Below are 23,005 nucleotides of genomic sequence, written 5' to 3'. Positions count from 1 at the left end.
AGTTAACAATTGCTCTCCAGGTCCTCACTTCCTTCATTCTCTGCCTTGGGAGCGCATTTGAGCTTACTTTCCTGGTAGAATTCTTGCATAGATGGCCCTCTGGTTGGGAAATCTGCCTGCATTCACCGTGTATCTCTCTGAGGTTTTGTGTTTTGCCCCAAATGCCCATGTAAGTCTCTTTCTTGGTCTCCACAGACCTGAGAGGTGGTGAACCCCAAACTCACTCAGCAGGTATGGAGCCCTCTTAGTTCCAGCCACCGACCCTGCTGCTTCCTCCATGGAGGGTGGGCTCAGTCCCTTCCTCCTGTCATCAACAGACAGCCAGAAAGGAATGCTGTCCATCCACCCCTCTGGTTATTCTTCTCAACTTTTCACTCATTTTATTCTTATCTCTTCCTCATCCACCTTCTCCATGCTCTCCCATCTCCCCTCCTGCCTGTTTTTCTAAGGAAGAGCTTTCATCTCACACTTGCAGAAGCTGAGTCCTTGTCTTTTCTAGTTAAGGGTTCAGGGGTTCTGTCCTGAACTGATTAGTGTTAATAGGCTACTCAAACTCTGCAAATGCTCAATTTGCTTCCTCTCTCTTAATTCTCATACCTTTGGACCTGCATTTAATTTTACCCTTGAGAAGCAGCCTTGTGCTTTTGATCTTTAGCAAAACATTCTTAAAAATCTGCTGTGTTTTTGTTTCCTTCTGAGGTCATTCAGGCTTAAATAGCTCTTTTTTTCAGATGTATTTAGATTCAAACTGTGAAGAGAGTTGTGCACTGGATAATTAATCGCTTTTGTATCTTCTCAACTCTACTTATTCCTCTATTAAATTTATGATTATTAGGAAAATAATACCTGTTCTTGGTAGAAAAAATACTCAAACAGTAGAGAAGGATATAATGAAAATTAAAACCTGCTGTTTCTCACTCCCATTCCATTGAGAAAGCTGCTCTCAGCTGGTTCTTGTGTATCTTTCTGGGAAATGATTAAATGCATAAGACAATATACATGTATCCCCACCCTTTTCTTTTTATCCAGATGTGCTCTTGCTGTGTGAACTGTTGTGCATCCCCACCAGTTTTGTTTCCTGAAACCACTGACCGTTAGAGAACTCCCAAGATTTGGGTCCTAGACCCAACTCTACTTCTGCAATAGCCATGTGGCCCTGCGCGTGTCATGGACATTTGGTTTAGATAATCTCTAAGTGCTCCTTTGGCAATAAAATTCTCAGAAGTTTTTTATTTCTACTTGTACCTCATCACTACCTTTTGCTTTTCTTTCTTTTTCCTCATAGTTTATTTATAAAAATTTAAACCAGTTTAAGATTGATTTTGCTAAATGGGGTCAGAATGGGAAGTGGATTTCAGTGGAATTCTAAACAGTAAATATCATTATTAGTCATTAATGACCCAGTATTTTTTATACTATGCTCAGACTTTCCCTAAGTACCACCTTTGCTTTGCATTCTTAGAAGATACTCTGATTTCTTTAATGTTCATGTTGGAATGTGATTTTCCTTTTCAACAGACACAACAAGAGGAGGAAATTTTTTGTTGACCCCCGTTGCCACCCGCAGACAATAGCTGTCGTCCAGACTCGAGCCAAGTAATTAATTTTATTGATATTTTGACGCAGGGATAAAATCATGCTCATCTCTGCTGTTTCTCCCTCTTACTTGCACTGATTGGGGGGTGAACCTGGTTTAAATGGGGGTTGTTGAGTTTTACTTTCCCTCCCACTTTCTTCCCAGGATCTCATTGGTGAGTAAAATGTGTCAGAATTGAGGAGAAAATCACAGTGGCTTTAATTGCCTTTGCTTTATATTAAGCTACCGTGTTGTTTTGTTTTCTTTTTGTATAAGGAAAATTTTAAATATTAAAATAACTTCAACGGTGTTTCAGAAAGTTTGAAAAGCAGAGGAAAAAATGGAACTCTGACATTACTGTTATGATTTTGTGTGTATTCCTGCAAACGTAGTTCATCGGGAATCAGCACAATACCTGGGAGTGTGATGTAGATGAAGCATATTGTGTTTGTTTCGTGCTGTCACCAGACAAAACAAACCCAGCACAACTCCTACCTGTGGGTGTGTTTATTTGCTTTCTCCTTGTAAAAGCTGGGCAATCTTCCCGTAACCCGATACCACCATCCCTTCAGAAGGGGCTTGCTGACATATGATTGGAATTAGATGGTTGTAAGAACCGAAGGAAGGTCTTCTTCTTTGTCTTAATGATGGTTTTCCATTCACCTAAGGTTGATCCAAGGTGAAGGTGGTGACAGCTCTGTTGTTACAGGTAATTGGTTCTGTAGCCCTAGGAAGCGACATTCCCAGGCCTCTCTCGGGAGCAGGTTCTGACAGGAAGGGGCAAGGGGAGTGGTAAGGGTGGAAGAGAGAAACAGCAGGTAAGCTGTTGCAGGCACTTGAGTTTGGGTGAAGCTCTGTTACCACTGAAGGTCTGGGTTTGGGATGGGGGATGCGTGTGTGTGTGTGTTGGGATGGGGTGGGGGCATTGAGGAAAGACACAGAATATGAATGTTGTATCACTGGAAGAAACTTAAAGTAATTTGATTTTCCCTGGTAAACCAAAAACATGATTGTTCTTTGTCTTCTGTCTTTGCAGATATACTGGAGTTCTCATCGAGCTGAAGTTACCCCAAGAAATGGACTTCAGTGGAAAAGATGTCAGTGGAGTGCTGTTCCAGTACCCAGACACTGAGGGAAAGGTGGAAGACTTTACAGAACTTGTGGAGAGAGCCCATCAGACCGGGGTAGGCAAACTTCCCCTTGTAGGGGTCCATGGAGGTGTGTTCCAATTTTGAATTATTATTATTATTTTTGGTGTATCTTAATTTCCGTACCATTATCACCTGTACTGCTAAAACTGTCTCCTTCCTACCTCCTTCCTTCAAGCTTGTTTTGTTCACTGATTGCTGGCACATAGTAGGCACTCAGTAAACGTTTTTGAATGAATCAATGAGTAAATGAAGTTCACAGGATATGAACCAATTCTGCCAGTCTACCTGTAATGGAGAGAATTTGCTGCTCTCTCACTGCTCTCAGGGGAAGGTGACAACATTGTCCACTTTCTCTCTTGTTTCCTTTCTAGAGCCTGGCCTGCTGTGCTACTGATCTCTTAGCTCTGTGTATCTTGAGGCCTCCTGGAGAATTTGGGGTAGACATTGCTCTGGGCAGCTCACAGAGATTTGGGGTGCCGCTGGGCTACGGGGGACCACATGCAGCCTTTTTTGCTGTCAGAGAAAGCTTGGTGAGGATGATGCCTGGAAGAATGGTGGGGGTAACGAGGTAAAGCAGCTCATGTTTCTCCCCTTTTATGGTGGTTATCATTTTCCCTGTTCCTTCTTCTGATCAAGAAGTTATTGATTTCTCTCAATTTAAATGGGCTATGCTGGGTTGGCTAAGGAAATGTACAGCATAGATTCAGAAGAGAGAATCTGTTTGGGATATGAACTAGTACCTCTTGTCAAATGTATCTCTTTGTATGTATTTGGAAAAGTATGTGTGTAACTTACAACATATTTGTATTGAAGCCATATAAGTCAATTTATTTAGGCTGATGAAAGCCTGAGGGACTGAATATTTTAGGTGTGTTTTATATCTAACCAGTTTCTTTCTCAAAAGTATTATCATGCCAGACAGTTAGGTAGAGACAAGTGCAGTGGTAGATTACCATGAACACATTAAGTGTGATCCACATTATTTCCTGGAGGCTCCTGCCACGTGGCCATTCAAGTAATTTCTAAATGTACTTTCCTGAGTGCTTCTCATGGATGAAGCTCCTCAGATTAAGAATTTAGATGAATGTCATGATTATTACTGGGGAAGTTTAGCATGATCTTTTTGACCTTTCATAAAAACTGGGCCATTAATATAAGTAAATAATCTGTATCAGTGAATGGTGCGTATTTTTGAAATACTTTCAATTTGCCACAGGACAACAAGGGGTGCTTTGCTTTTTAGTGCAAACACAACCTTTTCTTCAAGTATTCTTACATTAGCTGCTTTCAGTGATGTCTCTTCACCAGACGAGATGAGGCAGAGGGCTTTGCAATTCCAAACGTTTAATGTATTAATTATTGTCTGCTGATTTTTACATTGATCTTTTTAGCTTTCTGAAAAATGGACCCCAGAGCTGGATGAAATAAAGGATAAGACCGCCAAATCTTTGTGTTTATCCAACTTTTTAATTGCATTAGGAAGGGAAAAATTTAGTCACCATCATTATGTTAGTCTGGGAAAGTTCTGGGAGATTTCCTTTCAAGGTTCCCAGTCTTGTTGTATATATCTCAGTGCTGCAAATCCTCAAAGTACAAACTAAATATTAGTAGTCCTGTTAAGAAGAGGACAGTTTACGAATTGTTTTCTTTATGGCCTTGCATTAAAGTAAGTTTGCTGAATTCACTTCAAGCTGGGAAGGAAAGAAGCAAGTCCATTTGCGACATCTCCTCGTGCCATGATTATCTGAGCTAACTGGATGTTTTATTCTCGGCCCAGAGATGCCGCTGGGAAAGAAGTGTATCGTCTTGCTCTTCAAACCAGGGAACAACACATCCGTAGAGACAAGGCTACCAGCAACATCTGTACAGCTCAGGTAGATCACATGCCTGCCCTGCCCACTGAGTACCTTACAGTGTATAGAAATGAGCTACTCATTCATTCACTCAGTTGTTCATTCATTCATTCACCACCTAATGAGTAGTGTGCACACCAGGAATAGCAGATCTTATTGGGAGAAGAAGCCTTGTGGTCTTCTCAGAACCAAAATATAAGGTATTTCACTGGTGCTCTATGTATGCACGCACTTCACAGTGCAGGGTCTCTAGCATTCTTGGCCATAGTGCAGGACCATTATGGGTGGCAGTTGGGGCATTTTCTCTTAGGGCTGCCATGGAGGCCTTCCAGGATAGAGTGAGGAAGGCAGCTTGAGGGTGCTCGAGGTGACTGTGCTGGAGGGATGGTCTGGATTGGCCAGCTGGTTGTGGTCATGGGGTACTCTTACTGGGAACTCATGATAGGTGTTCCTGAAATGGATGAGATCAAAGAGCCGGAGCTTCCTGGCCTCCTACCCATCCTGAGAGCTCTATAGCCATCGGTCTTTGGAGCAGTTTCCTCAACAGGTTTTCTTGTATTGCTTTTTGCCTCAGGAAGGTGGCTGCTGCTTTTCAGTAAGAGCTCTTCTCGTATCACAGGAGGAGCCAGTTGTCACAGGCTTTTCCTCTGCTGGACGGCAAATTGATATTTACATGATACCTTTACTTTCCCTAATTTACCCTCCATTTGTTAAATTCTCTGCCTGCATATTTTGCCCTCCTCTGCAGCTGACTGCTGCTGTACTGCCCTTTCTGCTCATGATGTTCTAGAAGTTGTCTCTCTGATCGTAAGTGCATTAAAGGCCTCAGTTTTCTGCTTCAAGGTTTGGAATTAATTTTCCAGGTGAACTTGTGCCATCTGCAATGAATAAAATTTACGTTCCTACTTCTTTATTTCTTCCAGTTCATATTTAGCTGGTATTTCATCATTTAACTTGGATGATAAAAGGTCTCTATCTTTTTCAGCAATTATTGCAGTGATCTTTGCCCCAGAGATGGGCATACTGTGTCTTCTCTGATTTTCCTCTTCTCATTCGGAAATCTTCTAACTCTCTCTTGTCTATTTCATTTCATGTGTTCCTTTTCATAGTTGCATAAAACAGTTGCTCATAACTCCAGTGTCATTCTCTTCGTCAGCATGAAATTACTCTCTTTTGTCGGATGACTGATGTCTTTTGAGTTGTTCCGTGACCACTCTATGTCATTGATCCCAGTCTTCTGCTTCTTGCAGCAACTGCTCCATGTTCTTTTCAGGTCTGACCCTTTCCTCCTGAGCACGATAGGGTCCCCACTGGACTTCTTTTAGTTTTGCATCATTGATGGTCCACAGCTATTTTTTTTTTCCTGAAACTATGTTACTGAATTTTTATTTCTATAAATTTGTGGCATTTCTACAGATGTCTGAATTTGCATCATGTTCTGTTATTTATGTTCTATTATACCTCAGCTTCTACCACAACAAGGATTTTTTTCATTAGCTTTTTCTTTCTTTCTTTTTTTTTGAGGAAGATTAGCCCCGAGCTAACACCTGCTGCCAATCCTCCTCTTTTTGCTGAGGAAGACTGGCCCTGAGCTAACATCTGTGCCCATCTTCCTCTACTTTATATGTGGGATGCCTACCACAGCATGACTTGACAAGCTGTGCCATGTCCACACCTGGGATCTGAACTGGTGAACCCTGGGCCGCTGAAGCAGAACGTGCGAACTTAACCGCTGCGCCACCAGTCTATTTTTTTTTTTTTAAGATTGACACCTAAGCTAACATCTGTTGCCAATTTTTTTATTGTTGTTGTTCTTCTCCCCAAAGCTCCCCAGTACATAGTTGTATATTCTAGTTGCAGGTCCTTCTAGTTGTACTATGTGGGATGCCGCCTCAGCATGGCCTGATGAGCGGTGCTAGGTCCATGCCCAGGATCCAAACTGGCGAAACCCTGGGGCCCTGAAGCAGAACCCGTGAAGTTAACCACTTGGCCACGGGCCAACCCCTCATTAGCTTTTTCTAAAGTCAGGTGTATTGAAGTATAATTTACATTTCATTAGCTCTTTTATTGAGCTATAACTCACCCTAAAATTTACACATTTCAGGTATACAGTTCAATGGTTTTTAGAATATTCACAAAGTTGCACAGTCATCACCAGCATTTCATTTCAGAACATTTTCATCACCACTAGATGAAACCCATTCCCAATAAGTAATCATTCTCCATTCCTCTTCCCTCCCTGCAGCCCCTGGCAACCACTAATCTACTTTCTGTCTCTGTATTTGCCTATTCTGGATATTTCTTATAAATGAGATCATACAACATGTGGCCTTCTGTGCCTGGCTTCTTTAACTTAGCACACATTTTCCATGTTTATCCATATTGTAGCATATCAGTACTTCATTCTTTTTTATAGCTGAATAACATCCCATTGTATGGATATAACACCTTTTGTTTATCCATTCATCAATGGATGGACATTTGCGTTGTTTCCACTTTTGAGTATTTTGAATAAGGCTGCTATGCACAGTCGTGTACAAGTTTTTGTGGGGACATGTGTTTTCAGGTCTCTTGGGTATGTACCTGGGAGTAGAATTGCTGGGTCGTGTGGTTACTCTATGTTGAACTTTTTGGGGAGTTTCCACACTGTTTTCCAAAGTGGCTGCACCATTTTGTATTCCCACCACCAATGTGTATGAAGGTTCTGATTTCTCCACATTTTCCCCAATACTTGTTATTGCCTGTCTTTAGTTGCAGCCATCCCAGTGGGTGTGAGATGGTGTCTCGTTGTGATTTTGATTCGTATTTCCCTAATAACTAATGATTTTGAGCATCTTTTCATCATTAGTACTTTTAAAACAATTGATATATAATTGACATATAACATATTAGTTTCAGGTATACAACATAATGATTCAATATATGTATATATTATGAAATGATCACCACAGTGTCTAGTTAACATCCATCACCACAAATAGTTAACAAATTTTTTTTTCTTGTGATGAGAACTTTCAAGATCTACTCTGTTAGCAACTCATCTCAGCTTTTGATTACTTTCTTTAAGTATGCTGATTGTGTTGTTTGTCCAAATTATCAAGTAAATTTGAATTTTCATTATCTCGGTCTTTGTTTCTCTGAACTTCCTCTGATGTTCTAATGCCTTTCCAAGATTTTTAAAAGAGATTTTCTACTTCTCACTATTTTGTTGGTCAGTCACTTGATATAACTTCCTGCTTGTGAAAAGAACCATCTCTAGATTAAAAAGGGACATGAGCCAACCTCCACAAGGTTGTTTTGATGGATGGTTTCCAGAGTATTTTGTGAACATCAGGTCTGAGTTTCTATACCCCAGCAGCATAGCCATGAGTGTTTAGAAACACTGTATCATGGATCGTTTACTTTAGACTTGCCCTCTCACAGCTGTAAGCTGTTGTGGTGTTTCTGTATTTTATTTCTATTTGTTACAGAGTCCACAAGAGTGTCTACATTCTCTCTGGGACTTTCGGTCCAGCAAAGTCTATTTATGTGTTTTCTCATGTCTTCTTTTCCTCCTCTTTTTTTTACTGACTGCTGACCTCACTTTCTGGTATCTTTTGAGAACTGTTTCTTGTTTTGCAATGGCCCATAGAGATTCCTTCTAGCAGACCATCAGAGAAAATGTGTACATAACAAAATAGATCTGATATTGAACATCATCTAACTTTAAAGCACTGTGTTTCTCAGTTGAGCTGAGTGTCTGTTCCATGAGGTACCCCTTCCCCTGCCCTGGGGTGATTGGCCATGAAGGTGGACCTTGAAATGCTGACCTGATACATTAGGACAAAAGTCATTTTAGTGGGATGGGAAACCTCAGAGAGCCCATGATGCTGGACTAGTGAGATGGGAGGGGCTGTTGGAGAACAGAGTGGACCGGGCAGGCGAGGAGTCTGAGACTTGAGTTTCGCGCATTTACCTCGGGTGAAATTGCCTGGGTAGAAGGCTGCTTATTGGCAGGATCTAAGGTGAAACGCAGGTGAGGGATAGGACCAAGAGACAGAGAAATAGGCGGTGGGCCTCCATCGTTTTCCACCAAGTTGTCACTCATTTTGGTTTATGACCCTAGCCAACCTCTTTTTATCCTCTCCTCCTGACCCAAGGTGCCATAACAGTGGGTCCTTTCCTTTCTCTCTATGCAGGACTTCCTCACTGAAGCAGCCCTGGAACTGTCTGTATCCCTTATCTCTGAAAGATTCCAGTGCCATTTCTTTCTGTTTCCTGTCACACTAGAACACACACTTCCTATAAATATTTTTATGAAACCTCAATCCAATGGTCAAGAGAGATATCTTTACCTGAGAAAGTGACCTTGCTGTCAGCAGGGAATAAGCCATTGGGTCCTGATTTTCCCTTTCTAATATATCTCCTGCCAAGTCATTATGGTTTTTTTTTAAGGATTGGCACCTGAGCTAACAACTGTTCCCAATCTTTTTTTATTCTTCTCCGCAAAGCCCCCCAGTACATAGTTGTAGATTCTAGTTGTGAGTGCCTCTGGTTGTGCTATGTGGGACGCTGCCTCAGCGTGGCCTGATGAGTGGTGTCATGTGCGTGCCCAGGATCTGAAATGGCAAAACCCTGGGCCGCCGAAGCAGAGCGCCTGAACTTAACCACTCGGCCACGATGCCGGCCCCTCATTATGGTTTTATTTCCCTGTGTCCTGCACTTTCATCTTTGATCATCTTTTGCTACAGATTCTTCATTCATCTGGCTGAAATTCAGCTTCATGTGCTTTATTTAAGGCCTCAGGAGAATTGAATCCCCTCACATCTTGTGTGTTTGAAAGTTGCTTGTTGCTTTTATCCTTGAAGAACAGTTTGGTTGAGTATAAAATTCTTGGATTTCACTTTTTTTCCCCCTAAGGCCTTTATTGCTTCACTGTCTTCCAACATTAAATATTGCTTGTTGATATCTGATGACAACTTGATCTTCCCCTTAAGGGTGACATGATTAAGTTGCGTGGATGAGACCCCTTTATAATGGTTTAGTGACTCCAGGGAGTCTTAGATGCTGTTTTCCCCTCAGGTCGTCAAGCAGGTCCCCAGCTATTGTAGAGCATGCAGGAAATCTGATGATTTTGCATTGTCCTTGTTTTTAGTTTTGGCATCCCAAGTCAAGTAATATTCCCTCCCACTAATTGTCTTCCATCACGTTGTTGAACATGACTCTTGAAATGTTCTTGTCATTTTAGGCTCTCTTGGCAAACATGGCTGCCATGTTTGCCATCTACCATGGTTCCCACGGGCTGGAGCATATTGCTAGGAGGGTACATAATGCCACTTTGATTTTGTCTGAAGGTGAGTCAGTTACCTGTTTTAAAACTTTGGGGCATAACAAGACTGATAAACTTGAGTAAAGTTGAAAACTCACTGCATGTCCAATACTGTGTGCAAAATTAAAAATCAAATAAGAAATGGGGAGAATATTTTCAATGTCTGTGATAGACTGTGTTAATATTTTCAGTATATAGAGCTCTCACTCACTCCTCCCGTTCCTTGAGTTCATACTCAAGAAGGATGAACCCTCTGAGAGAAAAACAGGCAAAGGGTAATTTTAAAAGAAATATAAGTATACAAATAAATGGCCAATGAACATATAAAATTTCAACTTCACTATTAATCATAGAAATGTAAATTGAGGGGCCGGCCCAGTGGCACAGCGGTTAAGTGCGCACGTTCCTCTTTGGTGGCCCGGGGTTCCCCAGTTTGGATCCCAGGTGCGGACATGGCACCGCTTGGCAAGCCATGCTGTGGTAGATGTCCCATATATAAAGTAGAAGAAGATGGGCACGGATGTTAGCTCAGGGCCAGTCTTCCTCAGCAAAAAGAGGAGGATTGGCAGCAAATGTAAGCTCAGGGCTAATCTTCCTCAAAAAAAAAAAGAAATGTAAATTGAAACAGTAAAATAGTATGTCTCCCATTACATTGGCAAAGATCAAAAAGAATACTTAGATTGGTATGACATTGTTTACAATAGCACAATCTTGGAAACAGCCTAAATGTTCAATAATAAGTGATTAGTTAAGTTGTGCTACATCCATACATTTGAATATTAAATAGCCATTAAAAATAGCGATATGGGTATTGATCTGTAGAAAAGCAAAGGTGTTCATGACATGTTAAAGTTATAAAGTGTACGTCAATGGATGAATGGATAAAGAAAATATGTTATATATGTAAAACAATCTTATTCAGCCATCAAAAAAGGAAATCCTGCCATTTGCAACAATATGGATGGAACTTGTAGGGATTATGTTAAGTGAAATAAGCCAGACAGAAAAAGACAAATATCATATGATCTCACTTATATGTAGACTCTTGAAAATGACAATAACCAAACTCATAGCAGATTGATGGTTGGCAGAGGGGGACTGGGGGAGATGAGCAAAATAGGTGAAAGTGGTCAAAAGGTACAAACTTCCAGTTATAAAACAAATAAGTTCTGGGGATTTAATGTACAGAATGGCGACAATAATTAATAATACTGTATTGTGTCTTTGAAAGTTGCTAAGATCTTAAATGTTCTTATCACAAGAAGAAAATTATAACTGTGTGGTGATGAGTGTTAACGACTTATTGTGGTGATCATTTTGCAATGTGTACATGTATTAAATCATTATGTTGTACACCTTAAACTAATACAATGTTATACATCAATTATATCTTAATAAAAAAATAGTTCTAAAAAAGGGTAAAGAAATATATATGTGATAGTTCACTCTCACACACACACACACGCACACCACTTCTTGAGGAATGTACACCAAAATGCAACCAGATTTCTGGATGGTGATTATGGTAATTTTTCTTCCCTTTTTATATGTATTTCACAATTTTTTATAGCATAGTAATAAACATTTAATTTTTTTTTTATTTTTATTTTATTTTTTTAAAGATTGGCACCTGGGCTAACAACTGTTGCCAATCTTTTTTTTTTTTTCCTGCTTTATCTCCCCAAATGCCCCCTGTACATAGTTGTATATCTTAGTTGCAGGTCCTTCTAGTTGTGGGATGTGGGACGCTGCCTCAATGTGGCCTGATGAGTGGTGCCATGTCCGCGCCCAGGATCCGAACCCTGGGCTGCCGCAGTGAAGCGTGCGAACTTAACCACTCAGCCACGGAGCCGGCCCCTAATTTTTTTTTTTAAAGCAGCCACTAAAATACTGAGTAGGACCAGGAACAGACTATAGTAGGATTTATCTTGTTATTTCTCTGGGAAATGTCAACGGCCAAGTTGCAGGTTTCTGTGTTGGAGACTGGTGGCTCTCCTATCTCGTCTAGGTCTCAAGCGAGCAGGGCATCAACTCCAGCACGACTTGTTCTTTGACACTCTGAAGATTCAGTGTGGCTGCTCGGTGAAGGAGGTCTTGGGCAGGGCTGCTCAGCGGCAAATCAATTTTCGGCTCTTTGAGGATGGCACCGTAAGTCAAACTTACAGTCTTCCAAATTTTCATGACTTTTCTCATTAAAAAGATTTCTCTTTATTTAAAAAAAAAATCAGTGTTGGAACTTTGGGCACATTCTATCCTTTGTAAACAACCTTCATTTCCAAGTTGGAACATTGTGACCATTTCAAATAAAGGATAATTCATTCTCGGTTTTCTTTAAGACTTTGTATTTTCATATTTGGGATTCTTAGGCACATATTTGGTCATAATACTCTTGTCTTCACAATGTGACTATTGAAAGTAAAGACTCTATGAGAAGTGATATAATAAAGTAAATTAAGGGAAGAAAAGGGTAAGTATATCTAGGACCAGTGGAGTGCCCTGCAGCCATCAGACCATTAGAGTCCAGAAGAGGCTTGCAAAATTCTAAACTTTGTGAAATCTAGGACTGGTCTAGTTGCCTTCACCTAGGGGCCAACTTGGGTATAATGGTACCCCGATGCTTTGGAATAACTGGGACTTTTGTCCAGCAACTTCTCTCCTGTGACCTTTCTTGGGTTTTGTCCACTGATCTTGCCATTTAGAGCTGATGTTTTCCCTTTCATTTTCATTTCTGTAGCTTGGTATTTCTCTTGATGAAACAGTCAATGAAAAAGATCTGGACGACTTATTGTGGATCTTTGGCTGTGAGTCATCTGCAGTAAGTAAAATAAAGATATGCCTTCCTCATAATGACTGAGGTGGTATCAAAGATGGCTTTGCCTCCTTTGGGCCTGAGAGTGAGGGAGAGGGGGCCCAGGTGTGACGTTGTGCAGCCTACTGTTAAAATTATAGCTGACCAACCCTGTCACTGCTGTGGGCCCGCGCCAGGCTAGTTGGAAGGATTGTTAATGGTGTTTAATTGAAACTGTCCCTAACTTGAAGATTCATGACATTGACATCTTGGTTATGTTCATTTTGGGAAAATTACGATACTCATTCATTTCACAAATGTTTATTGGAGATGTAATACATGCCAGGCACTCTGCTAAGCCCCGAGGAGAGTGGTGAGTTAGACATGATTCCTGCTCTTGTGGAGCTTATAGGTTTATGGAGATCAACTTCTAAGCTCCAAACAGGTACAAGATTACAATCCAGGTTATGTGAGTGATGTCTGAAGATGCTCTGTGAACACAGAGGTGGAGCTTCTCACCAAGACTTGGAAGAAATTGCCCTAAGCTGAGATGTGAAAGATGAGTGGGAGTTTTCCAGACTAAAATGGCACAATTGAGGAGAAAGACCATGGGACCAGAGGTGTTCCAGACACTAGGAAAAGCAGCCTCAAAGGCTAGAACGAGATACATTACATGAAAACCAGAAGCAGTTGAGTGTGGCTGAATCGGTTTATAAAACAATGAAATATCATGGACATGCGAGGAGAAAGGTTACAATTCCATGGAAGGAGGATGAAAGGGAGAGGGATGAGTAGCTACCTAGATCTGGGGCAAGGTGTTAATCACAACACTGTACACAGCTTGGTGTATAGTAGGCACTCAGGAAATATTTGTTGAATAAATCAGTGAAAGGAAGCGTTTACTGTAGAATTAGAAAGGTTCCAGAGTCTTGAATGATGCTATCCTGGTTGTCTATGTCTCTTTGAGAGAGGACTTCAGTTTCAGATAACCAATGTAAATCATCAGAGAAGTATCACATTGTTCTCTTTTAAACTTTAATTAATGAACAGGACTGAGTAAGCATTTCTCCTCTAGAACACTGCACTAAATTTAATCATGGGTATTTGTTCCATGTGTTCAAGGAATATTTGTGGAGCACCCACCGAGGGCTCGAGGTGGCCATACTATCAGCTTGGGGCAGAATGAGGAGCAAGCCATTTATTTAATTATATATTCTGGATATAAACCCTTATCAGATAAATGATTTGCAATGATTTCCTCCCATTCTGTGTATTGTCTCTTAACTCTTGATAGTGTCCTTTGTTGCAGAAAAATTTTTAATTTTAATGAAATCCAATTTATCTATTGTTTTCTTTTGTTGCTTATGCCTTTGGTGTCTTATTTAAGAAACCACTGCCAAATCCAAGATCATGCAGATTTGCTCCTATGTTTTCTTCTAAGAGTTTTATAGTTTTAGTCTTTAAATTTAGGTCTGTAATCCATTTTGAGCTAGTTTTTGTATACGGTGTAAGGTAAGGGTCCAGCTTCCTTCTTTTGCATGTGGATATCCAGTTTTCTCAGCACCCTTTATTGAAGAGACTGTCCTTTTCCCTGTTGAATGGTCTTGGCAGGTGTATTTTATTACTGTTCTTAAAGATAAAAGAACAGTGTCAAGTGAGAATCCTTACTTGGTTGCTATCATAGTAACTTTTTTGATAGCCCTGTAAAATAATTTGCTGGAACTTGCTTTGTTACTTAAGGAACATGCAGGCGATGTCAACTTTTTTTTTTTCCAGTAACAATTGTACATTTTATCTGATTTCCTGTGGCAAAGGTCAACAGAACTTAAAAACAGTGTTCTGGAGAATTGCCATGATTCATGACTTCTGACACCTGTCACCACACCATGCCAGACGCCTGGGGTGGCGGTGGTGGTAGTAGGAGATTTCCAGCGCTCTGTTAGAATCCATGCGGGCTGCAAGCCTGGAGGTGCACATGTGGTTCTAGGCACAATTCCTGCTCCTTAGGTTCGGTGGTCTCTCCGTGCAGGAGCTGGTTGCTGAAAGCATGGGGGAGGAACGGAGAGGTATTCCAGGGACTGCCTTCAAGAGAACCAGCTCGTTTCTCACACATCAAGTGTTCAACAGGTTTGTGTGGCATGTGGGACTTCTGCGTTGTGTACTGTGGCTTGAGGATGCAGTAGAGAGCGGCTTCTGACTCTGACTGTGATACGGCCTGGGTTATTGTGGCTCACCTGTGGCTGAATTATAAATCATTGTCGTGAGGATCTCCGTCCTGGCCCAAGTCCTGACCAAAGCACACTTTATTTCCTGGTGGCTCTGCTCCCTTGGCACTGTCACCCTTAATTCTGCTTGTCAAGAAAAGGGAGTTTGGATGCATAGTTGCCAGGCTGAAGTTCATACCCAGGAACTCAACATCCTCTTCTTCCCCACCTTCCTCTCCTGCTCACGGGCGGCTTCTTTTCCCAGGCATCCTCTGAGATTCATGAGGGTTCCCTGCCCTTCCCTCTGATGCATTGTTGTCATGTTGCCCATGGCCCAGTTTCATCTGTATGTTGAAGGTAGACCTCAGTGTGTCCTATCTTCCCAGAAGCTGAATATGGACTCTTACTTATCTCATTTTATTGGGCCTAAGCATGTGTTTTGTGTTCACAGCTATCACTCAGAAACAAATATTGTCCGATATATGAAGAAATTGGAAAACAAAGACATTTCCCTTGTTCATAGCATGATTCCACTGGTAATTGTTGCCTTTATTCTCATTTCCATTCCCACCCTGATCCCACCTCTTTGGGTTGCATCTGATATGCTGTAAGAGGGATGAAGGGGTGACCATGCGGGGAGATCGGAGGGCTGATGGATGGACCATGGGAAATCACTAATGTGATACATTTTGGATGTGCTTCTTAAAGGGCTCCTGCACCATGAAGCTCAACAGCTCATCTGAACTCGCGGTAAGTAGGTCTATTAAGAGGGAACTTAGTAGGGCAGTGTTCTGGCTTGTACGTGAGCAGATAACTAGACAAAGCTACTGGGACTGTGATTTACGAACTACTTTAATAATCTTTTACCTTGCTATTCCACAATCTTGGGAGAAACCCTAATTTTATCACAACTTGACCATTTAAATTTATGAGTAAAATTATTTTTAAAAACATTAAAATAATTAAATGTATAGTATTTATGTCTTCCTCCCCCACCCACCCCCTTTATTATTATTTTTTAAAAACCTGCCATGTTAAAAGCTTTAATTTTTATTAATTTGTAGTTGTTATCCTCAGATAGAATTAAGAACCTTAAGCCTTCTCTCTAGAAATCCATTCACAGTGTCAGAAGCGTAGAGATTTGAGGTTTAATTTATTTCTTGTGTCAACAGAAGATTTGTGTAACCTGCTGTTGTCGTTGGTAAGTATTCGTACTAGGCTAGGATCCATTTTAGCAAATGCATCTTGTTCCTTTATTCTGTAGGGTTATTCTGATGTGACAAATCACATTGGGCAAAGGAAATCATTTTATATTGTAATAGGAAGATTTTCCTCATTTCCGCATTCCTTTATGTTGGTGTCTTCTTCTTCTTAATGAAAACAGAGAATAATACGTGTGCTTTGTAAGAGTTTGAGTAAACCATACCTGAAACACCTCTTTGGGTTTCATGAATATAAATCTATTTTCAGGCCATTTTGTTCCTGAAAAGATAGAAAAAGCTTATATTTTTGTATAAGTTCCTTTCCTGGTCTCTGTGACCCACTTGTAAAATGAAGATAGTAATAGTATTTGCCTCATAAGATTGTGATGAGACTTAAATGAATGAATATATTTAAAATGCTTAGAACAGTGCCTGGCACATAGTCAGCATTTTTTGTGTTAGCTATTGCTATCATCATTATCATCAAAGTTCTTATTATTACTATTACAATATGTACATATGCGTATGTTTTCTCCTCTCTTGCTCTTCAGCCTATCACATGGGAAGAATTCGCAAACATCCACCCCTTTGTGCCTCTGGACCAAGCTCAAGGGTACCAGCAGCTTTTCCAAGAGCTTGAGAAGGATTTGTGTGAACTCACAGGCTATGACCGAATCTCTTTTCAGCCTAACAGGTAAGAGGAATTCTGTTGTTTCACTTGTCAGTTACATAACATGCACCCCAAAACTTAGAGGCTCAAAATGAGAATTTATTATTTCATATCAGTCTGTGAGTTGAGTGGACAGTTCCACTCCACTGGGGTGGATACTAGAAGCTTCAAAGCGGCTTCATTCACATATCTGGCAAGTTAGTGATGGGCAGTTGGCTGGGAGCTCCGGTGAGGATGTTGACCAGGACCTTTTTTCTTCTTCCTGTGGACCTCTCCATGTAGTTGCTTGAGCATCCTCCCAGCATGACGTCTGGGTTCAAAGTGGAGTGTTCCAAGATGAAAGGATGGGGAAACTGCAAACCTCTTAAGGCCCAGACAGCATCACTTCCAGAGCATTCTGTCTTTTAAAGTAGGGCCAGCCCAGATTGAATGTGGAAGGGGACAACACACAGTGTGAATTTTGAGAGTTGTGGTTCATTGTGGGCCATCCTCAGAAACCAACTTTGGTATGGTTTAGCTTTAGTTAACCAGCTTTGGACAGGTGTAACTACTATACCTATCAATGACGTAGCTTAAGAATTAGAATCAAGCACACATGTTAATTCCTAACAAACAGCAATGTCTCAATCTAGTAGGGCTGGGATAACCTGGATCTTGGTTTATTTGAAAGTTCCTTCCCCACTTCCCCTTGGTCTTTGTGTATAAAGTAAAAACTTTGAAGAACAGTGATTTTCAAAAGCAGAGGGCTCTAGGGACATCTCCTGGGTACTTGTTAAAAATACAAATTCCTGGGCCCCGGTGCAGACCTACTGATCATAATCTCCACGGCTTGAGACAAGGAATATTTTTAAGAAGGAATTAAGTGATTTTGATACACAGCCAATTTGGAATCCACTGGATTTGTCATCTCTCTGTCTTCATGGGAATAGATGGATAGATAGGTAGACAGACAGATGGAGACACGTTTTAAGTGTATGAGTTAACATCTTAGGATACCTTTAGAAGAGGACTCACCTATCTACCCTGAGGTTCTCTACCTCACACCACTCAAAGTGGGTTCTCCACCAGCAGCCTCAGCATTGGCATCACCTAGGAGCTTGTTAGAAATGTGCAGCTTCTATTTCAAGATACAAAAGTCAGGCTCAGACCCAGTGGCCTAGTGGTTAAATTCAGCATGCTCCACTTTGGCAGCCTGGGTTCAGTTCCTGGGTGCAGACCTACACCACTTGTCTATCTGTGGCCATGCTGTGGCTGTGGCTCACAAACAAAAAGAAGAAGATTGGCAATGGATGTTAGTTCAGGGCAAATCTTCCTCAGCAAAAAAAAGGAAAAAAAGATGAAAAATCAGATGATTTTAAAACAGATTCACTTATTGTCTCACTTTCTGAGACAGAAAGTAATCAGATCTTAATCAGATATAATCAAGCTCTACCTGCTGTTTGGCAACACAGGTTACCCAGCAAAACCATGCACTTTATAAAAACAATATGCCCTATACAATACAGACCTTTCAGGAATAGGGCATATGGCAAATGAAAGGACACAGAGCTTTTTAATAATAGTCCCTCAAAACCTCATCTGACAAATAGGAAGAAACTGACATTCATGGAAGTTAGGGTTTAGTGCACCTTCATTAAAACGTCATCATTCAGCTTTTATTTTTTTTAAGTAAGGGAGGAACCTAGTGAATTTTTAACTTGAGGCAGTAAGACATTTGCTAAATGTAGAAAATAAAGAAACTTCGCCCTCTAGTGATGGAATATGATCACATCTTCTGTGTCATATTGGAGAGTACTTTTTCAAGACTATTTTAATTCTGTCATTAGCTCTTATAGTAAATTGAGGTCCCAGCCGGGGTCCCCAGAAGGCTGACCTAAGAATGAGGAGGCTTGCCTTCCCTTCAAGCAGTGGGTCCCAACCCTGGCTGGAAATTAGACTCACGTGGTGAGTTTATAAAAATCCCGATGTCCAGATCACAGTCCCAGATGAACTCCTAACCTCAGTGGGGAAAGATGGGAGTGAAGGGAGGGACCCAGGCAGGAGTATGTCTTTACAGCTCCCCAGCTGATTCCAACTTGCAGCCAAGGTTGGGAACCACTGTCTCAGAAGTTTCTCTGTTGTTTTCCTCAGGATAGCTGGTGTTTTTCTCTGTCCTGCTCTCATTCTTAGGATTGACAGAGAGATTCAGTACCCCATCTCAGTCTTGCAGGAGGGAAAAGATCTTTCTCAGGATGTGGTTCCTGGCAGTGATGTCTTCCCCACCTCCAAAGATTCCTAGATATAACACTCATTCCCAAGAGCTGATTTGAGAGTGATGGGGGCTGTGCACAAAGTTTGGGCTCAGATGAAGGATACTTCTTGTCCTGAGCAGAGGCTGCTGTGACAGATGGGAAAATGCCTTATTCTTTGTTGGGAAAATACAGGGGCCAGGCTTCCACTGAGTGAGGCAATTTGATGTCCTCATTTGGGGAAAAGAGGAAGGGATGCACCACATATTCTATGTGTGAATGATTTTATTTTTAGCTTGTTACAACCCTATCTTGGTTTATTTGTGCTAATCTTCTCTCCATAAGTAGATTATAAATTCCAGGTCTTATAATCTTTTTAGATTCTAGGCCTTATAATTCCTCTACCACAGGGCTAATTACTTATTGGTTAATTCATCATGATTTATTGCTGGCTAGTGTCCACTCACATCTAAGGAACTGATGTAGGCTTCCTATTTTTTGTAAGACACTTGATCCCTCTGTACAGAGGAAGAATTTAGTGTACCATGTCAGCCATGAAGTTATGCTCATAAAATAAAGGGCACAGCCACAATTATCATCAAGGGACCGTTTCCCGGTGTTTTCATTACCTGACTAATTGGAGTTGGTCAGTATGTCTAGAGAGTTCCAGAGTCTAGTCACCAAAAAGTTTGGAATCTAAATGTTTCCTTTCCTATTTTGTTATTTTATGAAATTTAAAAGATAAGTATGGCAAACTTTTTAGGAAGTGGCATTTGTAATATTTTGCAACTCGAAAATTTTTTTGTTGTGATAAAATATACATAACATGAAATTTACCGTTTTACCATTTTTAACTGTACAGTTCAGTGGCATTAAGTATGTTCACATTGTTGTGCAACTGTCACCACCGTCCATCTCTAGAACTTTATCTTCCTAAATTGAAGCTCTGTCCCCATTAAACAATAGCTCTGCATTTCTCCCTTACCCCAGCTCCTGGCAACCAGCGTTCTACTTTCTGTCTATATTAATTTGTCTACTCTAGGTACTTCATACAAGTGCAATCATACAGTATTTGTCCTTTTGTGTCTGGCTTATTTCACTTAGCATAATGTCTTCAAGGTTCATCCATGTTGTAGCACGTGTCAGAATTTCCTTCCTTTTTAAGGCTAATATCCCATTGTATATATGTAACACATTTTGCTTATCCATTCATCCATTGATGGACATTTGGGTTGTTTCCACCTTTTGGCTATTGTAAATAATGCTGCAATGAACATTGGTATACAAATATCTGTTTGAGACCCTGCTTTCAATTCTTTGGGGTATATATTTAGAGGCAGAATTGCTGGATCCTATGGTAATTGTATGTTTAATCTGTTTTTCTTTTTCTTTTTCTCTCCAAATCCCCCCAGTACATAGTTGTTTATTTTAGTTGTGGGTCTTTCTAGTTGTGGCATGTGGGATGCTGCCTCAGCATGGCCTGATGAGCGGTGCCATGTCCACACCTAGGATCCAAACTAGCGAAACCCTGGGCCGCCGAAGCGGAACGTGCAAGCTTAACCACTTGGCCACAGGGCTGGCCCCTCTGTTTAATTTTTTGAGGAACTGCCATACTGTTTTACACTTCTACACAGAGGAATAGATGGAAAGAGGTATATGAAGAGATGGGCACTGAAATAGAGGCATAGATGGAAAGAGGTATATGAAGAGATGGACACTCAAATAGTCATAGGTAACACTTCAGGTGATTTTACTTTTTGTCCTTATGCTTTTTCAGATTACTGAAAATTTTTTTTAACCGTGATATATGTCATCATCCAATCCAAAAAAGAAGTTATTTTTATTGTGGGGAACATGCATATTTTGAAACAACTAAATGCGTGGTAAGATGCTTACAGATTCCTTTCCCCTTTGAGTTCTCCGGATCTTAGAGGGCTTCTGCATCAGCTGATGGCATGATGAGGTCAGCTTTGAAGCTTGCCCTGGGGTTGGAGGCAGACTTCAGCCTTCCTTTGCAGCAACTCAGTACTCAGACAAAAAGTGAGGGAGGCTGGAGACATAGGGCAAAGGAGCCAAGCTCAGTTCTAGCTCTGTAGAGTAGAATAATATTTAACATCGAGTGGAGTTGAAATACAACTATCTGGTTCTAAAATGCCTCGGTAGGAGAGCTGCAATTTTCAGGCATGAACCTGAACGTTTCTGCAAGGGGCCCCGATGGCTCTGCCTTGTCTTTGCTGCTGGGCCCTTCCATCCTGTCTTCAGATCCCGTAGGTTCTCTGTTATGCTCACGGAAGGCTTTTACAAATCCTTCTGTTTTTCTCTAATAGTTCCTGCCTAGGTATAGACTGCCACAAGGCCTTTCTCTTCAGTGGGTTTTTTTCTCAGAGGGAAATCAGCTCACAAGATAGGTTAGAACCTAGAATAGCTGAGGGCCCCGACGTCTGTTGTGGGGCTTCTCTCTAGGGGTGTAGGGTTCTCTCCTCTACAGCAAGTAAGGGGATGCTGCATTATTGATTTGATTGAGGTTTGAGGAATGGATAATAAAGGATTTTATAACCATAAATTGTGGCATAAAATTTTTGATTCATGTAGCCAAGCCTTCACTTGGTCTTTCTATTTTCTGGGATAGTTGGATCCCAAAGCTGTTTAAAGGACTTGAAACAAAAATGTCAAGAAACTTGTCCCCATTCTCCTATTTATTTGCTCAATCTACAAACCCAGAGAGCACTTCCACCTTGGTGGAGAGCATAGCCAAATAATATTTAAGTACGTTTCCATTTCCTACTGTGCCCAGCTCGGCTTGCTTCTGCTTGTTCCCCATAAGGCTGTGACACTCTTAAAATCATTCAGCGGCTCACAAGTACATTCTAGGAATTGCTGAGTTAGAATTATAATGCAATGTTTAAGGAAGACAAAAACAGTAATTAACACCTTCCAAGGATATCTAAAGTGAAAGACAAGCTGGAATTATTAGCTCACTTGGCTTATAAGAGTGAGGAAGTTGTTTTTATCTTTAAAAGCTGCAAACTGTAATCTTGAATGTAGATAGATCTGGCAGTTGCTTTCCCAGAATCTCCTCCAGGCAAGGTTCTTAAACGAAGGTGTGAATAGGGCATAATCAATGGCTCTCAAGCTTGATTATGCATGAGAATCACCTGGGGGCTTGTTAAATTGCTAAACCTCGCTGCCAGTTTCTGATTCAGGAAGTCTGTGTTGGGGCCTGAGAATCTGCATTTCTAACAAATTCCCCGGTGCTGCTACTGTGCTGGTTTGGCCATCGCACTGTGAAAACCACGAGAGTAGGGTTGCGGGGTTCTCAATGCTGGCTGCATATTGGAATTACCTGGGGATCCTTTGAAGAATACTGATGCCCTCCTCACCCCACAAATGAGGTACATCGGAATCTCCTCGGGGGGTGGAGCCCAGGCATCAGAGTTTTTAAAGAGCTCCTCAGGAGATTCTAATGTGCAGGGTTGGGTTGGAGAGTATGTTGCTCTGGAGGAACACCAAAGAGGAAGGCTTAGTTAGATGACCGATATCTTCCAGTGGAGGGAACTTTGAAACTGGCCTTTGAAGGCCAATCCACCACCATCATGTGCATAATAGAATAGTTTACAGCAAGGAGAGTCAAACACCTGATAATTGCCATCTCCCTCTCCTCCCTTCTTGAGCTCACAGTAGACATCACTGATTGGCTTTAATATGACTGATGCCATTGATCATCTCTATTATGCTTTCCTGCTGAGCCTCGTGCAGCTTCAGATCCTCCCCTACTGAGAGCTCTGGGAGGCCAGATATCAGAGACCCTCTCTGATTAGGTACTGATTTCCCAAAGAAACACTCAGAATGCCAGAAAGAAGAGAAAGAAGGGTGAAGGATGAAGGATGAAGAAAGCCAACTTTGGGGAAATAGAAAGCAACAAGGAGAAGAACCTCCCTTCCCCCAATTTCCTTAACTCTCAAAAGTATATTTTGATTTTTGCAGTTTGTAAGGCTTTGGAGCAATGATTCTCACACTTTGTGCAC

At 41.1% G+C, this 23,005-nt stretch overlaps 1 protein-coding gene across 4 annotated transcripts in view; it reads left to right on the top strand.

Annotated features, from left to right (window-relative positions):
* The window catches only part of GLDC (glycine decarboxylase), a 90,508-nt gene that overhangs the window by 32,936 nt on the left and 34,567 nt on the right, over nucleotides 1–23,005 (top strand). For all 4 annotated transcript variants that reach the window (XM_023627336.2, XM_014735452.3, XM_070248469.1 and 1 more), the window contains 11 exons: nucleotides 1,519–1,596; nucleotides 2,613–2,760; nucleotides 3,099–3,295; nucleotides 4,505–4,601; nucleotides 9,808–9,913; nucleotides 11,897–12,036; nucleotides 12,623–12,703; nucleotides 14,706–14,803; nucleotides 15,332–15,416; nucleotides 15,589–15,630; nucleotides 16,634–16,776. In XM_023627336.2, coding sequence (XP_023483104.1) covers nucleotides 1,519–1,596; nucleotides 2,613–2,760; nucleotides 3,099–3,295; nucleotides 4,505–4,601; nucleotides 9,808–9,913; nucleotides 11,897–12,036; nucleotides 12,623–12,703; nucleotides 14,706–14,803; nucleotides 15,332–15,416; nucleotides 15,589–15,630; nucleotides 16,634–16,776 — 1,215 coding nt within the window. The remainder of the gene's footprint in view (nucleotides 1–1,518; nucleotides 1,597–2,612; nucleotides 2,761–3,098; nucleotides 3,296–4,504; nucleotides 4,602–9,807; nucleotides 9,914–11,896; nucleotides 12,037–12,622; nucleotides 12,704–14,705; nucleotides 14,804–15,331; nucleotides 15,417–15,588; nucleotides 15,631–16,633; nucleotides 16,777–23,005) is intronic.

Source organism: Equus caballus, chromosome 23 (genome assembly GCF_041296265.1).
Source record: "Equus caballus isolate H_3958 breed thoroughbred chromosome 23, TB-T2T, whole genome shotgun sequence".
Classification (NCBI taxonomy): domain Eukaryota; kingdom Metazoa; phylum Chordata; class Mammalia; order Perissodactyla; family Equidae; genus Equus; species Equus caballus.
The sequence above is the reverse complement of the archived record's forward strand: the minus strand, read 5'-3'. Positions and strand labels throughout refer to the sequence as shown.